Raw genomic sequence first — 21268 nt, forward strand, 5'->3', positions numbered from 1 at the left:
TGAGGCAAATCATTTAAGACCATGGGTTTCCTCATAGTGAAATGGGGGTAATGACCCTGATCCCAATTGCTTGAAGCAACTGGGAAGGCCAGGGGGCCTCCATGCCAACACCTAGCTTCCCAGGCCTGTATGCATCTGAGCCTCCAGCAGAAGAAGGAGCTATCTTCCTGGGACTCCCTAACCCTGAAGAATCTGGGCTGCTGACTGAGGGAGGGAGGTAGAGGCTTAGGCAGGGTTGCTTAGCAAGGTGGGGTCACAAGGGAAGTTAAGGGTCATGGAGAGGTACTAGGGCCTAAAGGAGACAGCAGACAGCTGGGCTTAGAGAGGGCAGTTTTATTGTCTCAGAGGGGCAGGGCTGAGGGAGGGAGCTGACAAGCAACATCCCCCCAGGCCCCAAGGACACACACACTCTATCCTTCCCATGGGCCACGGCTCTGGGAGTGACTCACAGAAGGGAGAGGAGGCTCGAACTGCCCCCAGGCCCCAGGGTTCTCAGGTTAGGGAGTTAGGGAGGAACATGAAAGTGACCACATGCTTCTTAGACACATCAGCGGCTGTAAACACAGGGCTGAGGGGGCCTCCTTGCTCTGGAGGGGGTCTTGGTCCATCCTTGGTGGGGGGTGCCCAGCCCCTTTTCAGGCCTAAGAACAGTCTCTAAGAGGGTCAGGAGAACTGGGCAGCTGCTAGGACAGTGTACTACATCCCGGGCAGGCAGGTGAGCCACAGGCTTGTCACAGACCACACACACACACACACACACACACACACACACACACACACACACACAGAGTGCAATTGAGAGCCTCGGGCCAGGACGCTAGAAGATAGGGATGTAGTTGTCGATTTTGGCGCGGTGGCGCTGGGCGATACATTCAGCGATCCACACGATGTTGCGACACTCCTGCTCCTTGAGCTTCACAAAGGCATAGAAGACACCAAAGTGGAACTGGTTCAGGAAGGCCAACTTGTTCAGCTTTACCTGTGGACACAGGAAGATGTGATATCCAGGTGGCCATGGCCACAGAGTCAGGTCTAAACCACCAGGTTGGCCTCCCTCTGACAAGCAGACCCCACAGACTCACCTCATGCTCAAAGAATCGGTCCTCCAGCGTCTTGTCTCCAGGGTTGCTACCTGCACCCTCAAAAAGCAGCTTGTACTCCTGGCCAGGGGGGTGGGGGAAAGCACGAACATGAGGGTTCTGGATGGGTGTGCTTGGTGACAACACGCCCACCCGCTGTCCTGCCAGCCGGGGCACTCACCGGGTAGTAATCGGCCACGTTCTTGACCTGCTCATAGTCATCAGCCCGAGCCAGCTGCGCCAGGCCCTCAGGGTAGAGCCGCCCACAGTGTGGAAAGAGCTTGGCACGGTCCTCTTTGGACAGCTCTGTGCCGAAAGAATTGATGGTGATGATGAAGGCGCGGCGGTCTGCTTCAAACTGTGGAGCCAGTGCACAGGTAAGGAAGGGAGGAAGAAGAAGGCAGTAGCCAGTCAGTTGGCAGAGCCTCCCCAGACCAGGGCTAGCGGGCACCAGCAGGCAGGAGGGCGAGCAGGCACTCACCTCTAGGATGGGGCACATGGCATCGGCCGTAGTCCCGCCCAGTAGGGTGCAGAACTTGTAGAAGGACTCCAGGTATGCCTGTGCAGAGCATGGAGCTTGCTCAGCACAGGCAAGGAGGCTCTGGAGGGCCAAGCCCTCACAGCTCCCTCCTCCCCTCCCTAGCCCCTTTCAAGGTGGGTACAAGCACACCCATGGATGGGCCAAGGCAGCTCTTACAGCAAAGCCAAGGAAACACTTCTGTGAATCAGCCAAGTGGCAGCTGCCCATAGCCTCCCACACAGGAGTGCCAGGGCAGGGCCCACTGGACTGTCTGCTTCAGCCTACAATCCCCTTCACCCCCTCATCTCACAGAAGGCTGGGCTCGCAGGGGTCCTCTGACTTCCCCCTGCTGCTCTGCCTTCCTTTTCCCCAAATCTTTCCAAACCTCCCCTTCCTCAGCTTCTGAAAACCAGGTGTGGCCGGATGCGGTGGCTCATGCCTGTAATCCTAGCACTTTGGGACGCCAAGGCGGGTGGATCACAAGGTCAGGAGTTCAAGACCAGCCTGGTCAAGATGGTGAAACCCTGTCTCTACTAAAAATACAAAAAAAATTAGCCAGGCACGGTGGCAGGGGCACCTATAATCCCAGCTACTCGGGAGACTGAGGCAGAGAATTGCTTGAACCCTGGAGGCGGAGCTTGCAGTGAGCTGAGATCATGACACTGCACTCCAGCCTGGGCGACAGAAAGAGACTCCGTCTCAGAAAAGAAAAAAAACAAAACAGGTGTCCGTGGGCTAGTGAGGAAAGGCCACACCTGAGAGTCCACAGGGATGGCAGGGACTGAGTGACCTGGCCCTCTCTGCCACCCTCCCTTACAGAACACCTCCTCCTCCCATCCTCCAGGCAGCCCCTCAGCATCACACAGCAAGAACAAAATTGTCAGGCCAGTTCCTGCTGAGGGATGGTTATTGCCTACACGGACGTCAGCTGGGCACAGTACAATGGCAGGCACATGGGCTGCCGGCGGGAACAAGCACTCCCTGCCCAGGCAAATTGGATCTGCTGGGCATGAGGAAAGAAGAGGTCAGCCCAGGCCCCACGTCCCTCCCAACTCTCACTCACAAGAGCAGCCATGCTTCCTCCCAATACCTCTCCATGCCAAGGAAGGTGGATGATCTTACGGGCCCCGTGGGGAGCTCCCTTGTAACAGCCAGCCTCCACTTAGACCTCCCTAGTCCCATCTGCTGGCATGGGCTCAGAGACTCTGGCTCCACAGGTTAGAGATTATTCTTCCAGGTTGCAGGCAAGGGCTGGATGGCATGGAAAGCTTTTCATACTGAGGTCTAAACTCCAAGGTGTGGAGACCTTTCTGCCAACTATCAGCCAACTTGGGCTCACAGGCTCTGCTGGGTGGTGCTCCAAGAGAGATGAGATGAGACCCAGGAGTCTGTGAGCCCAGGTCTGCCCTGGCCAGCAACGCTGGGCAAGGTTGACTCAGGTGAAGGCCTGAGAGTGACCTCTGGGATCACGGGAAACAAAAATCTAGGACAGGTCAGGGAGTAAGAAGCCTGGAAGACAGGGTTGACCCCAGCACAGAGGATCTCAGGAATCAGAGGGCCTGGGTGGCAGAGATAGCTGCCAACCCCTCCTATGGTTTGGTGGTACCTTTCACAGTCCCTCTGGGGCCTGTCCCCAGTCACCTCCTTCCCTGTGGCCAGCCAAGCTGGATATGTCAAAAATCCCACAGCCTGCCCCAGTGGGGCCTGCACTTCCTATTTGTGGGGGAACAACCAACCAGGTCTTGGGCTCCATGCCTGCTACCTACCCAACTGCTTAGCCAATCTGTACCAATCCCAGGAGAGGCTGATCCCAGGGTCAGGGAGGCTGGTGGGACTCTTCTCTGGAGGCTAGGGTAGCTAAAGAAACTGGCAAGATCCCAGCAACCCCAGTACCAAGGTCACCTTCCCACCCCCACCCTGTCCCCTGGAGTCTGCCAGTCCACGGCTGCTGCACCAGCTGCCTACTGTTCCCACCCAACGGGTGGCTGAGGGTCCACCTAATCTCCCATCTGTGGTCATCGGGCTGGGACATTGCCTGACAGGCTGGCAGTCCTGGCACAAGGCCCACAGCATTGGGTCCATGTTTACGAGCTAGTGCCTAGGTAGCCCTCGCCAGCAACTCCAGCTAGAACCAGTCAGGCCCGGTGAGGGTGTGGGTGAGGCTGGCGGACAGCCGCACCCCTCACCCTGTCTCAGGGCAGGGAACCCGGCAACAGGCCAGGTAGGCGCGTGCGTACACGTACACACACACACACACACACACACACGTGTGTATGCTCTCTCTCCTCTCAGCTAACTGGCTGGCCTGTGCCCTATTAGCGCGGAGTGTGTGAGAGCACTCACTTTTGCAAACAAGCTGAGCCAGGTGTGATCCCTGGCGCTGCCAGTGACTTATTATGTGGCTTTAGGCAACCCACCCTACTTCTCTGAGCCTTCAGTTTCCCCATTTTCACATGGGGATAATGACACCTTCCCAGTTCCTAGTGCAGTCCAAAGGATTAAAGAAGCTGACGACCTTCCCACCTCTGATCTCAGGCCTTCTAATCTGCTCTCCACGTTGTGGCTAGAAGGGGCTTCCTGAGAAGACTCTGCTCTGTTGGAAACCTCCACTGGCTGACCCTGCCCACGGGACTATGTTCAAACTTCTGGCCTTACATTCAAAGCCCTGGGTAACTTGATCCCATGCCTGCCTCTTCTTCTAGACTTCTCCCCTGTCCATCTGGAATGTGTCCTTCCACAGCAAACTGCCTGCCACTTGGCACATGCTCCATGCTTTCCTTCTGCACGTGCTGGTCCCTTGCCGACACCACTGCAACCTCCAGGCAGGCCCTTCCCCTATCACCAGACCCACAATGTGCTCTGGCCCAGGCCCCTGCAGGGAGATTGGCGGGCCTGGGCTCAGGCTGCAGCCGAATGTCAGCCAGCTCGCTCCAACCAGGTCAGGAGGGGACTTTCACCCAATAGACAGGTGAGGTCAGCAGGTCCCTTGGCCAGGGTCATCCTCAGCCCTGCTTTGGAGCCTGCCCACCACAGATCCATGTTCCTGACTACAGCCCGTCTGGGGTCCTGGCGCTATGTATAGCTCACTGCCTCACTGCAGCCAGAGCATAGTCTATCCCAAACACCCCTAACCTAACTGGTCTCGGGCTTTTATTTTTTTTAATTTTTAAACCTTTCTCTCCTCTCCAGTCCCCTAGCTCTTTAATCTCTTTGGGCCAGGGTAGTGCTGACCCAGAAATCCTGAGCCCACCTTCTATCCCCAGGGGTTGGCCAGTCTATGCTACAGCCTGGGAGGCAAGAGGTGGGCAGGTGATGAGGACGGTGGGAAACGGCACTGACTCCAAGCTTGGGAACCTATGAGGGACATAAGGACCTGGCTATGCCTCGCCAGGTCCCTCCTCTCACCATAACTAACCACACTGTTGCCTTTGCTCAAGTGCCTGTCCTTGCTGGCAATAGCTTAGGTAGGGTGGTTCCAGGGGCTACGGCCTGGGTGGTAGCCCATGACCCTCCTGGATGCTGGGGGAGCGGCTGTCCAGGAGCCAGCTGTAACAGGCCAGCAGTGGAACACCAGTCACTCCTGCTGATTTTATCTGAGCCTGCCACAGGCACTATGGGATAGAGAACCTGTTCCACACAGCCTTGTGCCCAGCATGGGAGCCAGAGAATAAGCAGATAAGCCCCTGGGATAGGAGCCTGACATAGTTGCATCCTGTCCCAGCACCTCACATAAATCACCACCCTACCACTTCCCACAGCCCCACCCACCGACAGGCCAATCGCCCATGGCTTGTGCAGGGCATTACCTTGTAGAGGGTGTTGCGGATGATCTCAATGTTCATCTCGTCAAGGTCCTGCTCTGAAATGCAGTCCTGGAAAAAAGCCGCTGGGGAGGAAACGTGGTTTGAGGGGTGGGCAGGTGGTCTAGGCCAGAATCTTGATGTTCAACTGCCCTACACGGCACAGAGTACCTGTGCCATAAGGCCCACAGGGCTGGGCACTGAGGGATCCCCAGCCTGGGCTGTTGCCTTGGAAGTGGCAGAAGCAATGCTCTGGGCCATGTACACTGACCTGAGCTTCTCCTGCCTCCTGGCTCCTAAAATTGATTTATAAAGGAGGCAGCTAGCCATAACATGATCTAATCACCGCTGGGGCAGACCCAAGCTCAGACCATGCCAAAGACAAGCTTGCATAAGAGGCCATGACATCCTCCCTTCTGGAAAGGCAGCTGTGGATTTGGGGCCTAACGCCTACTTCTTTACACCCCCCAGGAAGGCCCTGGCGCCCACATTTGGAAAACCAGCCCCTCCTTAGGACAAGTCCAACAGCAGGGTAGGCACAGATCAGTGATCCAGGGGGCCACTGTGGAGCTGGAAAGAGAGGCCAGAGCAGGATACAGCACCCTCATCCCCCAAGAGGGCCTGCAGACTCACTCGTCTAGCTCTTCTTTAAAGACGGAGAAACTGAAGAAGCCACAAACAGCCCAGAACCAGCTCAGAGTTGCTGGGAGAGCCTATGGCAGACAAGGTCAGCAGGTAGGGCTCAGGCCTCTCAGCTCAGAACCTAGTGCAGCTTAGAGGCCTGCGGTTCAACCCTGGTGGCTTCTTGGAGATGGTACCCCAGGCCCAGGACTCTGGCTATGAGGACACCTAGTGCCTTCTCCTCAGCCTCCTAAGCAGGCAGGAACTAGCATTGCCTAAGCAGGGCTCTGCAGGAAGCTCTTAATTCCCCTTCCCTGGCTTCTGACACGGACCCTGCATCCTGCTGGACACTGTCTGACCTGGCCCAGGGGACCTGTTCAGTGGAGGGAAGTGACGGTGTTTGCTTCGTTCCTCTGCCTCACAGGCAGCCAGCCACTCTGGCTCTGCTCAGGTTCCAGCTCTGTAGGAGCTCCATAGTCTATAGGAGCTCCCAGGACTCCAAGGCACCTGGGCCTCTCTCTCACTCTTCTCCATGAGCTCAGCCCTCCTCTGCACTCTGGGAAATCAGACTGCTTCACAAAGTGAGACAGTCCCAGTCAGGCCCTGGGGTAGCCTGCCTGGCCCAGCAAAACCAACAGGACAGGAGCAGAAGGGGGTAAAGTGAGGAGATAATGGGAGGAGGAAGTTGAAGGGCGACAAAGGTAAGCAGCAGTGTGCAGGTCTCACTTTCTGGCTCAGGGTCATCCCCCAGCGGGTCCACAACCCCACCCTGATGCGCTGATGCTGACACCACTGCCCACCTCCCATGACCAACACAGCGGCTCACCGAGAGGCGTGTCCACCAGAATGGCATTGTAGAGCTCAGCAGGTGTCTGAGCAATGTTCACGGCCTCCATCTGCTCGAAGCTGCCTAGTGGGTGGCACTTGGGTACAAGCTCAGCGATGGAGCGCTGGTGCAGCGTGCCCGTGATGAGCAGGATCACGTTGTCGATCATGTAACTGTAACTACAGGAGGCAGGCAATAGCAAGGAGCCCATCAGGGTGGGGGCCGGGAAGTCCTGGCATAGCACCATGCCCTTGCCCCCCTGCACAGGTCATCATCCCTTAACAATGTGTGCTGACTCATGGGTGATGCAGATATGCACCAATGTCTCCTTTCCCTCCCCATTTTCCTCTCAAGCTCCTGACCAACCCCACTGCCAGAGGCCTAGGACAGACACAGCCCCCGCCTTTGGCGGGGTAGGGGATTCATGCCCTGTGAGGGATTGGGACACAAGTTAACTACCCCACAGCATGAACAGTGTTCTAACAGGACACGGGAACTGGGGACAGAAGGTGAGACATGCAGCCCAGCCCAGGGGTGAAGAGTGTGAGCGCCCGGGAAATTAAAGGGCTGGGAGAAGAAAGCTTATTCTGGGAAGAGGGGACGGCATGTGCAAAGGCCTGGAGGCACTCACTGAGTGACGGATGCATTGGAGAAACTGGCATGGTCAGGACTGGCAGAGGGAGAGAAAAGCGCAGCAGCCGGCAGCACAGGGCTGCAGCAGGCAGGGGGCAGAGGCTGGGCCTAGAGGGCCCTGGCTTTGTTTTGAGCACTAGGGATCTATGAGCAGGGTAAGCAGGGGAATTGTCATCCAGTTAGGGTCACTCTGTTTCCCAGTGGGGACAGAAGAGGAAGAGGCAGAGATGGCGAGGGGAGGAAAGGGTGAGGAGTGGAGTGGAGAGAAGCTTCTCCAGGGAAGGTCAGCAAGGAGCCAGTGGGGGTTCTCTGGAGTAAAGGCCCAGGTCAGGCAGACCTGCACAGCCCATGCCAGAATAGAGAACTGTCCTCTTCCTTTAGGGCCTGAGGCCAGGGCTGGGCATTCACCCAGGATGGCCTGGATAAGACCCAGAGACCTGAACAGGAGGCTGGGTCAGGTCGATCCCAGGTTGAGGCTCCCATCACTCTGCCCTGCAGAAGGCCAGCTCTGTGGGGTGCATGGGCAGCAGAGGGGGCTGTGGAGCTGGGGAGGGGTGAGACTGCCCAGTTCAGACTTGGCAAGGGACAAGGCTCTGCCTACAACCAGCTACAAAGGTGCTGGGGCAGAGAGTTCTGTGTAGTCACCTGTGTGGGGATGCAGTGAAGGGCAGAGAGCCCCAGGCAACAGTTAGGCTGCAGTAGCCACAACTATCCTGCAGTCTGTCACCAGAGATGAACTCAGGGTACAAGGGAGCTAAATGAGGCCTAGGGGAAATTCCTCCAAGGTCAGGGTGAGGCACCTATGAGAGGATAAAAGTTGGGGTGGAGGCTGCTGTTCTGAGCTGGGCACTGAGCACAGGTCTTGTCCTAGCTTCTGAGTGGGCCAGACCTAGGCCCCTGCCCTGTGACAGGACCTTGTGCAACCAGTGCTCAGGCTGTCCAGGGAGGACCTTGGTAGGAGGTGAGTTCCCCCATACTGAAGAAAGAAAGGAGGGGAGGTGGCAGCCCAGGGCCCAGGCCTCAGCTCAAAGCACTGGCCACTGGGGGAGCTCCCACAGGGCCCTCCAGAAAGGCGGCAAGAGGAAAAGGCCCCAGCTCCTGTCCTGGCCTGACCCCCACTCCCCCTGCTTGCTCTACACTCCCCCAGCTCCCACCCAGCCTGGCGCCCTGCGAAGACCTTTGCTCTCCTGGGCCTGGGGCCAGGCAACTGCCCTCTCTCCGCCCCCAATCTGGCTGGGTCAGCTACAGGATGTGCACTGAGAAGAGACAGTCCCCTAACTCCCAACCATAACTGAGAGCCTCAAGCAAGGCCCACTTGCAGCTGCAAGCCAAGAGGCCCAAATGGGCAGCCTCCTGCCCCCAACCCCACAGTGCTGGTAGAGTAAGGGACCTCAGAGCTCACCAGAACTTTGGACCATGGTCTGCAGCCCCAGCCTGCATCTTTTCTACCCTGGACAGCACATACACCTCCTGCCTATGAGGCCTCCAACATCTCACATACCCCAGAACCCATGCTGCATATGCGCCACCCCACAATACTCTAACTGCACCCCATCCAGCCCCAGTGTAGCCTTGGTGCTCCCTGAGACAGCCACCAACCCCCTGCCCCCAAGCTGAAGGATGCTTCTTTATGATCTCACTCCCTTTTGGACGGGAAGAGGGAGAAAAACACACCCAAGGCCCATCTTATCCAAGTGATCCCACAACCACTAGCATTACCAGCCCCACTGTCAGAGCAGATAAGGCCCAGAGAGGGCCAGCACCAGGCCCTATCACACCACAAAGCAGAGGAGCTCCCTGTCCCCATGGCCAGTGTCCACACACCTCCACCCATGGCCAGGGCCCCCTGCCTGGCTCTACACACCCCACCTAGTCTCATTTTCTCAGAGGGATCCCCACCAGCCAGTTTCCTCTTTTTCAACCTCCCACTCCTTGCGTCCCCCACTCAGGGCATCTGTTTATGTGGGGGAAATGCTGAGCCTAGTAAGGGCCACTCCTAACCACACCACCCCAGCCCCTTCAAGGCCCTCTTCAAACCCAAGCCAGGCCAATCGTGGGTGATCCTGTGCCAGGCCCAGCACTTTCCTTCCCAGGCTGGCTATAAGCTTGTTGCTGCTGCAGCCCTGTTTTTCTCTCCTGCCCAGTGAGGGGCAGAATCCTCTTTTTCAGGAGATGAGAGGCAGGACAGGCCTGGCAGAGATGAGGCTGGCCGAGCAGTCTGCCCTTCTCCCAAGGCTGAGTCCTTCGGCAGGCAGGGAAATCCTCTTCCTCCTTGCCTGGCTTCAGCAGCTGCCTCCCTGCCCCCAGAAAGCCACTCCACCATTCCTCCCCTCATTTGGCCTCAATAGGAGGGAATAAGGTTCCAGCTGGTCAGTATCTCCCTCCAGGGGAAGACAGCTGGAGAGTGGAGGGCCGGCTGCCCGCCAGGCCAAAGAGGCCCTTGTGGGGTGGGGGTGGGGCCATCTGTATTCCTCTGCCCAGAAGGCCCTCCCTTGCCCTATGCCTTCAAAACTCAGCTTGGGTCCACAGACATCTTAGTTTGGAGTTGAGGAAGCTACTTCCTCCAAGAAGCCTTCAGAGTCCCTAGCCAACCCTGCCCCTTTGCTGTGCCCTTTGGTGCCACCTGCTGGAACAATACGGCTTCTCAACCCTGGGGGACTGGTCTGGTGCTGGTGAGGCAGCCATGATGCCTGGGTACCCCTGCCACTGCAGTTCCCAGCAGGGGCTTGGGTGAGCTGCTAGTGACAGTATCTGTACTCAGTCACATCTGGGTCCTAAAGAGCCCTGTGCAAGGTGGAAAGTGAACAGAAATATCACTGTTTCTGAGCCCTGTCCATGCCCTCAGCATACCACCTCTCAAGACTTAGTTTCTCCTCCATATCAAGATGAGTGAGGGCCAGCCACGGTGGCTCACACCAGTAATCCCAGCACTTTGAGAGGCAGAGGTGGGAGGATCTCTTAGCTCAGGAGTTTGAGGCCAGCCTGGGCAACATAGCAAGACCTCATTTTTATTAAAAAATCAAAAAAAAAAAGCCATGTGTGGTGGCATGCACTTGTAATCCCAGATACTTGGAAGGCTGAGGCAGGAGGATCACTTGAGCCCAGGAGATCAAGGCTGCAGTGAGCTATGATCATGCCACTGCATTCCAGCCTGAGCAACAAGCAAGATCCTACCTCAAAAAATAAAATAAATAGAAGATGAGGGCGGGTGTGGTGGCTCACGTCTGTTATCCCAGCACTTTGTGAGGCCGAGACAGGTGGATCACTTGAGGCCAGGAGTTTGAGACCACCCTGGCCAACATGGCGAAACCCTGTCTCTACTAAAAATACAAAAATTAGCCAGGTATAGTGGCGCGTGCCTGTAATCCCAGCTGCTCTGGAGGCTGAGGTAGGAGACTCACTTGAACCTGGGAAGCGGAGCTTGCAGTGAGCCGAGAATGTGCCACTACACTCCAGCCTGTGCGACAGAGTGAAACTCTATCTCCAAGAAAAAAAAATAATATGAGTGGGGTGTGGCTCCAACAGAGATAATGAGCTCTAACCTGCTCATAAAAGTCCTGCCTCTCCCCGAGGCAGAGTTGGGTCCTTCCACCTGGTCTGAGCCTTCTGGGCCTCACGGAGCTCCTGCATGCTTGACCCCAGGCCCAGGAAAAGAGTGGCAGTGCTGGCACTTCTTCAAGGCATGAGCCAGGTCTAGCCCAGGACCCCGAAACCACAGCAGGCCTACAGCCCCCAACTGCAGAGTCCTGCCACGGACCCAGAAACAGTGACTGCAGATAGCAAAGACAGGAACTGGCCAGGGGAGTGGGGGCCAGAGGAACCTGATGCCCCTCTGTGACCAAGCAGGGCCCCAAGGTTGGGGTGACAGGTCCTGGAGAAAATCACAGATGTGCTGACAGGCTCATTAGGCATTTGAGGCCACTGTCCTGGGACAAAGCCTCTTTCCAGTTGCCCACTCCAGGCTGGTGGCACTGAGGCCCCTGACACAAGAGAAATATGGGGCCTCAGAATCCCCAGGTGGTGCAGATTACCCATGCCCAGGCTCTGCCAATGGGCACCTGGGCTAGACCTCCTCCAGGGAGGCTCACTCATTCAAAGACAAAGGTCTTTAAAGCCCACCTGGGACTCCCCAGAGGCCACACTCACTCCTCCCACAAGTCTCTCTGCTTCTCTTCCGGGACTGACTCAAGGGAAAACATCATGGAACGGCCCAGATCAAAGTCCCCTCCAAGGTCAAAAAACCCTGACAGACACTATCCCAAGTCTCACAGCAAGGTAATGACTGGGCTTGGGCACGGTGACATAACAACATGTTAGTGGCATGAAACTGAGCCAGATCCTCTCAAGAGCACATGATGACAGTCTACTTTAGGAGCCCTATCTCAATCAGGCTGTCGGCCCCATGCCAGACAGCTGCCTCTTCTCCAGCCACCTACTCTCTCCAGTGGCCTTTCTATCCCCACCTGATCCTGGAGTCCTCCCAATGCTGTGAAGCCACCTGTGAACCCCAGTTTCATTTGCTAAAGCTGCTCACAGTCCTCTCCAGGCACTGTCTATACTATCACTGGTACCACCCCATTGCATCCAGGCATCTCCCTCCCAGCCCCAGGCCTGACCCAGACCAGGTACTGGTTATATGTGCGGCTGAAGGCTGGCCAGGACCTACAAAAGCAGTGGACACTGTCTCACACGGAAGGACAGACACAGCCTCAGCCAGCTCCCGCTTTCATCACCTCCTGGCAGAAGCCTGCTCCAGCCAGCCTGGGGCAGCTCCAGAAGCAACTACCAGGCCCTGAGGGATGGAGCTAAGGTGACCTCTGTGATGGTCCCGACCTCTGTCCCCAGCTGGGCCAACTTTGTCTGTGGGCAGTCAGGGCACTGTTCTCTCAGGTCTTCACACCCAGGACGGGGCCTCTCGCTGACGCTTCTACAACCTGGAGGACTGTACTCTCCTCTCTGGCTATATTCCTCTGGGTTTTCTAGGGTAGCTTCCTCCTTCCCAGAGTGGGCACCACACCTGGAGGCTGTTGTGTGGGGCACAGAGCCAGGTGCACCACGCTCGCTACTCAGGACATGTATAGTTCCCTCAACCTAAAAACCCCCTATTTCAATGCTTCCCTTAAATGCTTTTCCCCTCAGCCACACTAGCCACCTCCTCAGGGAAGCCAATCGTCAGCCCCAGCCTGGGGGAGCTCAGGCCTCTATGGAAGACTTCACCCCTTCCTGCAGCACTCCACACACACACTGGGGATGACCTGCTGGGACAAAGTGGAGAAGGGAGAGTGGCCAGAGAGGTAGGAGTTAAGTCAGAGAGGCATCATGGGAGCAAAGAAATAGCTAGGTGACTGGGGACTGGACACTGCAGAGTGGTCACACCTGGAGTGAAGGTGTGGGTCAGGGGTGGCTTTAGCCAGGGCCTTGTGATGGAGTGATGGGACTGCTGAAAGCTCAAGGGATGAGGGAAAATGAGAGAACAGACAGTGAATGTAAAAGTTTAGGTCCCCGACATGGTTTTTAACTATTTGAGCTTGCTTAGACACTGAAGAGAAGAATTTGGAAAGGAAGGTGCCTGCACAGACAGGAATGCAGATGAGTGGCCACTCAGCATCCAGGGAGTAAGGTGAGGGCACTCAGAACACTGGTGGAAGGATCTAAGAGAAAAGGAAGGGCACTTCTGCCATTGGAATGGGCTTCAGGGGGTGGGGGACAGAAGCAGCACTGGGAGGTATACGGGTTTCTACTGTCTTTGTGAAGAAGGTGGGCCATCTGCCCAAGAGGAGGCTGGGGGCAGGAGAGCAATAGCATAAGATGGGAAGGTGGTCTTTGCAGTGCTGGTGGGGTCTGCAGGGTGCTGAGTAGGTAAAGCCAGAGTCTGCCGGGCAGAAACAAGCTGAGGCTGCTAAGAGGGTGAGTATGCACGCCTGGCAGCAAGGATGACCCCCTCCCCCAAGGCTGGCTTCCCCAGCTTTCCTCCCCGCAGTGGAGGTAGGGGGAGGGCGGCTCCAGACTGGAGGCTGCTGGGATTCCTCCAGGGCTGGGGGGCTGCCAGCCGGGTGGGACCATGAGTTGGGCGGCCAAGAGAGCTGCGGATGTTGGCAGAAAAGTGCTCGAATGATGGACCAGGGAACCTCAGCTGGGGAGGGCGGGAAATGAAGACAGAAGGGGTAGCAGGGGAGGAAGCAAGGCCTAGTGTCCTGCTGAGTCCGGAACCCATGTCCCACAAGGGACTGAGAGTGGGCTGGAGGGCCAGAAGGCTGTGGGTAGAGAGGGTGCCTGATTCAGCAATTTCAGGGGTGGAGCAGTTCCAGGTGGTGACATGGGCCTGGGCAGCCATCAGTGGGGGTGGCTGAAGTGCAGAGCAGAGGAGGAAAGGTGCAGGTCATTGGAGATGACGAGGTCATGGACCAAGCAGACACAGGACCTGATGGGCTGACACGTGACTGCTGAGCTCTTGAGTGAGGGCAGGAGTGAGTGGCTGGTAGGACTGTAAGCCACAATCACCCATGAATGGAAGGGATGGGAAGCAGCAGATTCGGAGAGCCTGCCACAGGACAGCACTTGGCTGCTTTAAGTACCCTTGGTGCTTGCAGCCAACCTCTAGCAAAGAGCTGGCAGTTGTGTGGCCTCAGTCACGCTCAGACCCCTCTCCAGTTTCATGGCCTGGCAGGCTAAGACCAAGACAGGCCAAAGGCTAGCTGTACAGGCAGGTGGGCCAGTGGGCAGTGGGATGGGTGATATCTACCCTCTGACCATGGACATGGGGTCAGGCCTCCTCTGGCCAGCCTAGCTGGCAAGGCCAGAACATTCACCAGGAAGCTAAAGCAGCCTTGTGCAAACAAGTCTCAGGCTGGGCTCTGGCAATAAATGTACTGCTTCCTGGTATGTCCTCAGCTCTGGCTTTGCAGCAAGGAACACAGAGACCCGGGCCAGGGAATGATCAACAGATGGGGAGCTGCAATGTGACCCCTAATGTGGCACCACAAGAGACACCCCATTACCAGCCTCCTGCCCCAGTAGGTCCATGTTGGCATACCTTGATGGAGGCCAGGGCAGCAAGGAGGCTTTCAGGGAAGGAGGTCTGTGGCCAGGAGAGGGCCTGCTTCCTAGCTTGGGCATGTTCCCTCGCCCTTCAGGTGTCCCAGCCTGTGACTCCTGCCTGAGAATGGAGCCCTTTGGCTGCAGTACTTCCTTGAGCAAGTGGATCCTGGGCAAGTGGCTCCTAACTGCAGGGGATAAGAATCAGGCCAGGCAGCAGGCATCTAACTCTGTCCCTGCAGGGACAAGTGGGGCAGGTGTGTCAGGTCCCAAGGAGGAGAGTGCGGGCACCATAATCAGGGAATAGTAAAAGCTAGACAATACCCAGAGAGTTCAGGGAAATGCTTCACATACTGCACACTCACACTCTGCCAATGCAGGGTACTCTCCTAGACGCTAGCTGCCGAGCATGCCTCTGCTCACCACCCCTGTGGGGCAGCCACCTAGACTGGGGCTATTTCTTTGTCCACCAGGACCTGGCTCATGGCTCTTGGGACATCCCTGCAAAGGGACCCTCTCTACTTCCCTATGTCCACAGATATACATGGCCGGCAGAGACTGACCAGTCCAGGTGCCCTCCCCAAGCCTGCAGATCCCAAGGTCCTTTCCTCCACTCAGTTTCTCCAGGAGCTTGATGAAGGCAGAGCGGTGCCCAAGTGTCAGACAATGAAGAAGCTGGGGCAGCCAAGGGTCATAAGAATGGGGGCCTGCCTACCTGAGTTCCTGAGGGCTTGTGTCAGAACTGAGAAAGGCAGCTAGACGTTCGGCCTGCTCCCCAGCTGTACTCCGACCCAATCTCCCTGAGACCCAGGGCCATAGTCAGAGCAGACAGAGAATGGGCCTATCCTAAGACCTTGGCCTTTCAGAGCTCTGTCCATCGCCTGACATCTGACCCCTGGCATGGGGAGTGGGGCCTGGTGAGTGTTTTGTTTGGGTGCTGTAGAGTAAGAAAAAAGGCTCCCACCTTCCCAGGTTTCCCTACCCTAGTCTATGTGATTGGGGGAAGAGGCTTCATCCAGCACTACTGCGTGGGACACTCTTGCCTGCCCACCGTATCTTCAGCCAGTAGTGAACGTGCTGGTGACCCCACTTTACAGGTGGTGGCCTGGAGGTCCAGCGTTGTTGAATGATCACGCACACAATCAGGGAGGACTCTGAAGGCAGGGCCCTGTGACAGCTGGCCTGACAGAGCTGTCCTCAGCTCTGAAAGTTGACGTAGGCACGAAGGCAGCTGGCCTAAGCCACACTGGGGCCAGCTCCTGCAGGTGTAACTATCCTGCCCAGGTAAGAGGAGAAGGCGCCACAAGGCACACTCACGTAATGAAGTCTAGGAAGCTGGCAAGTGGCTCATAGGCGTGGTTTCTCATGTGGCGGAACTCCACCACCATCTTCTCCTTGAGCCGGTCATCGATGACTGAAACCGTCAGAGGTGATGCCTCGTTGGCCAGGAAGTTACCATAATCAGTGCTCTGCAGATGCAGTTTCAAGTCTGAAACCCAAGGGTAGGGGGTGAGGGCTAGCCTTGCTGGGCCTCCCCAAGGGTCCCAAGTCCCCATTCCCACCCCGATCAGCCCCCGTTCTCCCCTGCAGTTGTGTCCCACTACTACCCTGACCTCCATCTCCCTGTTGGCTCAGGGACTACCACAGGGCAATCAGCTAAGGCCCTGGAGATGCACCAGATCTTTGGGCCACAATCCAGGACATGGGGCCCCAAAGTTCGAGCATAAGAGGAATAGTTCCTCCCCAACATGACCAGAAAGCCTGGGAAACTCTAATCCACAACCCAGTCTTTGAGGCCCTTCTGTATGCTAAGCTGTAGGCTGGCCCTAACCTAGAGCAGGTAAGTCATGAGTCCTGCACTCCAGGGCCTCAGGGTCAGAGGGGCAAGCCAACATACCCCGAGGCAGACACGAGGCACATGAAATACAGGAGATGCCTAAAGCTATGGAGTGGAGTGGAGAGGGCACCAAAGATCAGACTGAGAAAATGAGAAGGCCACAAAAGGCTGGGCCACAGCAAAGGGCAGGCGCAAGAAAGTATAAAGGAAACAGCCAGGAGGAGGGTGTGAGTGACAAGTGGCCTTCAGGGCAAATGAGTGGCATGCAGGGGAGGTGAGGCTGACAGGAAAGACTGAGCACCCCTTCAGAGTGGCCGGAGGCAGGCAGACCAATCCTGAGGGCTCTCCTGAGCATTCAGAGATGGGGTGAGGGAAAAGGAAGCAGAGGCAGAGCAGAAGGGCCCGGGGGAAGCAGGCCAGGGAAGAGGCAGTGGGATCCTGATGAGAACCTAACAACAGTCTCCCAGAGTGTTTTGTTTTGTTTTTGTTTTTGTTTAGAGATGGCATCTTCCTATGTTCCCAGGCTGAACTTGAACTCCTAGGCTCAAGCGGTCCTCTGGCCTCAGCCTCCCAAGTAGCTGGGACTATAGGTATGTGCTAGCTAGAGTGATCTTTTTAAAACACAAGGCAGACCATGCCATTCATTGGCCTGAAACTCTCCCCTACTCCTACTTCACTCAGAAAGGGAGTCCCTTCCAGAGCCTTCATGTGGTGGTCCCACCATCCCCCCTCTACCTCTCTGACTTAGGTCCTGTGGTTCCCCCATGCTCACTATCCCCAGCCATGTCCCCACCTCAGGGCCCTTCCCTGTCTCCTGGCCTGAAAATGGAGCTGTCTCCCTCCCTTCCCTCAGATCTTCCCTCACACAACCCCACTTCAGAGGCTTCTCCACCAGCCCATCACTGTCCCTTCACTTGTGTTATACTTCTCAGCAGTACTTATCCCACCCGATACAGGACACAGAAGCTCCCTTGGGACAGTACCAAGGGCAGTGGCTGAGAAGAGACCCAGGCACATGTTAGCGGAGGCTGGCTTGGAAGACTACATGCCTCTCCGTCCCCTGGGAAGGCTGCCCAGGGGATCAAAGGCGGAGCTGCACTTGGGACCACCTCCACACGCTATCCTGGCCACGGCCTCCGCAGGTGTCTTTGAGGCTCAGGAGACCATGCTATCCTGGGTTGTTTAGAGAGGGAGGGAAGTGAGGCATATAACCTTCTACAGGCTTAGGGGACCCCAGTGATGCCCCTCCTGCTGTACTCCATCAGGAGAAGACAGCCCCAACCTGGAGTCAGGCGTGCTAAAAGAGAGATGGAAGACAGCATGTTGAAGGTAGGGGTATGCACAGGTCTCTGGAATGGACGCCTTCCACCTGCATCTCTAGGGGGCTGGTGGCAGGCTGTACTCATGACCTCTGTGGCTCCTGGATACTCATGGAGTGAACTTCAACCTCCAGAGGCCTGCAGGAGACACCTGCTGCCTTCACCATCACTCTGCAATTGACCACTACTTTCCTCCCATGGCCACCCAAAAGGGCATAAAAGAGAGAGCCAGGTAGGGCAGGCAGAAGCCACCAGCCCCTGTTCTGCTCTGTGGACCCCAATGCCTTTTTGCCTGGGAGATGTGCACTCTCCTACATCCTTACTCCAGGCCGTCTGCAATGAGCCCTTGCCCTGGGATCTCTTCTCCCACATCCTTACCACATCTAACCAAGTCCCAGCTACTCCTAGAGTAAGGCATGGGTGAGAAAAGGTGCTTTGCTCAGTAAACTTGGGTGGTTGCAGTATTTCATTACCCGTTTGGTTGTTAACTGTTCTTAACTGTAATTGATGGTCATTGCTGAAATAATATATTGCCTGTATTTCTACCTCTAGAAGTGGGTTTCATGTGCTAGATTTTAATATCCTTGAGCTTGGGCAAGTGTGCAAGCCTCTTTTTTTTTTTGTTTTTTTTGAGACAGAATCTCACTCTGTTGCCCAGGTTGGAGTGCAGTGGCACAATCTCGGCTCACTACAGCCTCTGCCTCCTGGGTTTTAACGATTCTCCTGCCTCAGCCTCCTGAGTAGCTGGGACTACAGGCCCATGCCACCATGCCTGGCTAATTTTTTTTTATTTTTAGTAGAGACGGGGTTTCACTATGTTGGCCAGGCTGGTCTCGAACTCCTGACCTCGTGATCCGCCCACCTCAGCCTCCCAAAGTGCTAGGATTACAGGCGTGAGCCACGTGTGCAACTCTTTTTAAAAGAAACATGGTTTATTTGTACAAAACTGAGAGATTGTTAATGCCCCTGATGTGGTTTTTGTGGATGTGAAATGGTGAGAATATTAACTGGTTCCTCTTACTGTGGTATTAAAATGAAGCCTTCTTAATTTATCAAAGTCATGTTCATGCTCTGATTTTATATACTTGGGGTTCTGGCCCAGGCCCAGCAAGTGCTGAAATCTCCACTAGGGGAAGCTGCGAAGCGGATGGCAGCTGGGAGCCAGGACTGGAATACAGTTCTCTGGGTCAGACCCAGGCACTGGTGAGGCAGCTGCCAGACCAAACCTGTCTGCTTATTCACACAGCCACTGCAGCCAGCCAAGAGCCCTTCTCAGGCCAGGAGACTTCTTCCTTTTCAGCTATAGCCTGGGCCTAGAGGCCAGGCCAGATGTACAGGGTGAGCTCCAGGGAAAAACTCAGTCCTTTGGGTGGTGGCACTCCTGCCAGTGACTCTACTATTCCCTGAGACTGGGAGTCTGGACCCCAGTCTGGCCTCCTGATCCCTCCCCTCCAAAGCACCAGGGGCTGCGCCTCACCCGGGCATCTGTGTACACACTGCTCTTCCAGGCCCTGGCACAGGCTGCTGGGAGGCTTCCCCGAGTGAGCTGTCACCTCCCACTCAGGATCCTCATGAGCTCTCAAGCAGCATGAAACTTCCTCTGCTCCAGCCTCCCACTTTGCTCCACATGGCTTCTCTCCCTAGCTCAGCAACTTCCCCACTGCCAAGCACCTTTCCCCTCCCCAGGCCTCCATGACTCTCTATCCAACACCTGGCACTGGTCAGCGGGGAGTCCCCTCATCCCAACATGAAGTGGGCAACCCAGATCTACTCTAACTGGAAACACATGGGCTGTACAGTGTACTCAGCCCCATGACAGGAGCAACCTGTGTGCCGGACCTCTCAGCCATGCCCATTTCAGCCTCAGGAACAGAAATCAGATAGAACATGAAACCTGTCCAGAGTCCCAAAGCTGGGTGGGGCATAGAGGGGCTGGGAGGTGCAGCAGGCCTGAGGGATTGTCTGTCCCCAGATCTGGTCTCCTCCTCTCCTCCCCACTCTGCACCTCCTTTACTGCTCTCTTCCCCAGTCCTTGACCCAGGACAGGCTTTTCAGATATGGACTCAGCTGTCCAGACAGATTTCAGTCCCAGATGAGCTGGCAGGTGGTGGCAGAGGGGTGGGAGAAGCCAGGGCATGCCTTCTTCCCCTCCTCGGAGGCAGCCTGGACACTCACTGCTCACCTGACAGGCATGGACTGTCAGCACTGTCACTGGACTGTCATCACTCAGGAACAAGTCCCTCTGGCATCCCTTGTGGCACCATCCATTCCTAGAGAATCCAGGAATGTGTGCACATGAATGAGGGGGCAAAGCCAAGCAACGGGCTCTCTTCTGCAGGCCCCCCACTCCTGGACTCAGCATGGGCCTCCAAGCAAACACCCCTGTGCCTTGGCTGCTGCATTCTGCTGACGCCGCATCTGGGGAAGCCACGGCTCCAAGCACTGCTGGAACGCAGGCGGCCGGGTGGTTTCTGCTGGCGTTTGTCAGATCAGAGCAAACTCGGGAGACTCTACTGAGAATCCTGCCCAAGGCCTGAGGAATCTTCCTTACCAGGAAACTTACTTTTTAAAAGCCCCCAGGGATGATGTCAAAGGGCCGTTCCAGACCACTTTCCCTGGCCAAACCCCACATCTCCCTGTGACCCAGGGAAGGGGGACAGCCTGTCAGCCAAGAAGGCGACTTACAGGAGGAGGCCTACTGAACCCTCGGCTCACCCATGAGGAGACCACACAAGGCTTCTAAACCAGCTCCGACCCTGTTAGAGAAACCTGGCTCCCAGACCCAGTGGCTGGCAGCCCCAAGCCCTAAGACAGTACCGGTCAGGGCTAGGACAAGGCTGGTTGGGATGCTCCCTCCTCCCCAGCTTCCTGCTCTCTCTGAGGGATGCGGAGGAGGGGATGTGACTGGGAGGGGACGTGACTGGGAGCAGGATCTAAGCACAGAAGGAGAGGCCTGGAACTTGTTGAGAGCTTCGTGGGAGACCTGGCCACCCAGCCCTGGCCCAGCCCCTGAGGGCAGCCAAGGACGGCAGGGGCTCTGGGAAGCCAGGGGTTAGTTCTGCTCTGGGCCTTGGGCTCAGCAATCTAGCAGCCTGACAGCCTCGGTGATGGCCACTGAGAGGCCCAGACGTGCCCGGCCGAGGCATGAGCAAGTAGTGTTCTGGCTAGCACAGACTCGGGGGACTGCTCTGGTCTACCCACAAGCCCAGCTGTCTACCCCAAATCCTCCCATCCATGGCCCAACACCAGGAATGTCTGGCCAGCTTGGGATCTCCCACAGTAAAAGACTTCCTTGGAGGCCGATTTCTCATGTTCAAGAAGATGATGCTGCTCTCAGGAAGTTCTCTCTGCTGTCTGACCTAAACCCCAACTCAGAGAAGCAGCAGACCAACTCAGTCTCCCGGTGTCTCCAGCCTTCCCTCAGGCCTAGGCTTGCTCCTCAGTCTGCACCCCGGGACGTTCCCACACCTCCTCTGCGTCCCACATTCTTGTCCCCATGTTCAGATGACTCTCCCTCCAACTCCTTCTCCTGGCACTACCCAGGCCTTCTGCCCTATATCTTGGCTCCCTACTCCCAAGTCCACTCTCCACACCATCA

General features: G+C 56.4%; 1 protein-coding gene across 1 annotated transcript in view; it reads right to left on the reverse strand.

Moving 5' to 3' along the window:
• Nucleotides 1-313: 313 nt before the first annotated feature.
• Nucleotides 314-21268, reverse strand: part of ATP6V0D1 (ATPase H+ transporting V0 subunit d1) — a 45329-nt gene continuing 24374 nt past the window's right edge. The window contains exons 2-8 of the mRNA XM_010355105.2: nt 15832-16003; nt 6847-7025; nt 5406-5485; nt 1561-1638; nt 1261-1437; nt 1083-1160; nt 314-979 (exon numbers count right to left, since the gene is read on the reverse strand). Coding sequence (XP_010353407.1) covers nt 818-979; nt 1083-1160; nt 1261-1437; nt 1561-1638; nt 5406-5485; nt 6847-7025; nt 15832-16003 — 926 coding nt within the window. The 3' untranslated portion in view covers nt 314-817. The remainder of the gene's footprint in view (nt 980-1082; nt 1161-1260; nt 1438-1560; nt 1639-5405; nt 5486-6846; nt 7026-15831; nt 16004-21268) is intronic.

Source organism: Rhinopithecus roxellana, chromosome 20, assembly GCF_007565055.1.
Source record: "Rhinopithecus roxellana isolate Shanxi Qingling chromosome 20, ASM756505v1, whole genome shotgun sequence".
NCBI lineage: Eukaryota > Metazoa > Chordata > Mammalia > Primates > Cercopithecidae > Rhinopithecus > Rhinopithecus roxellana.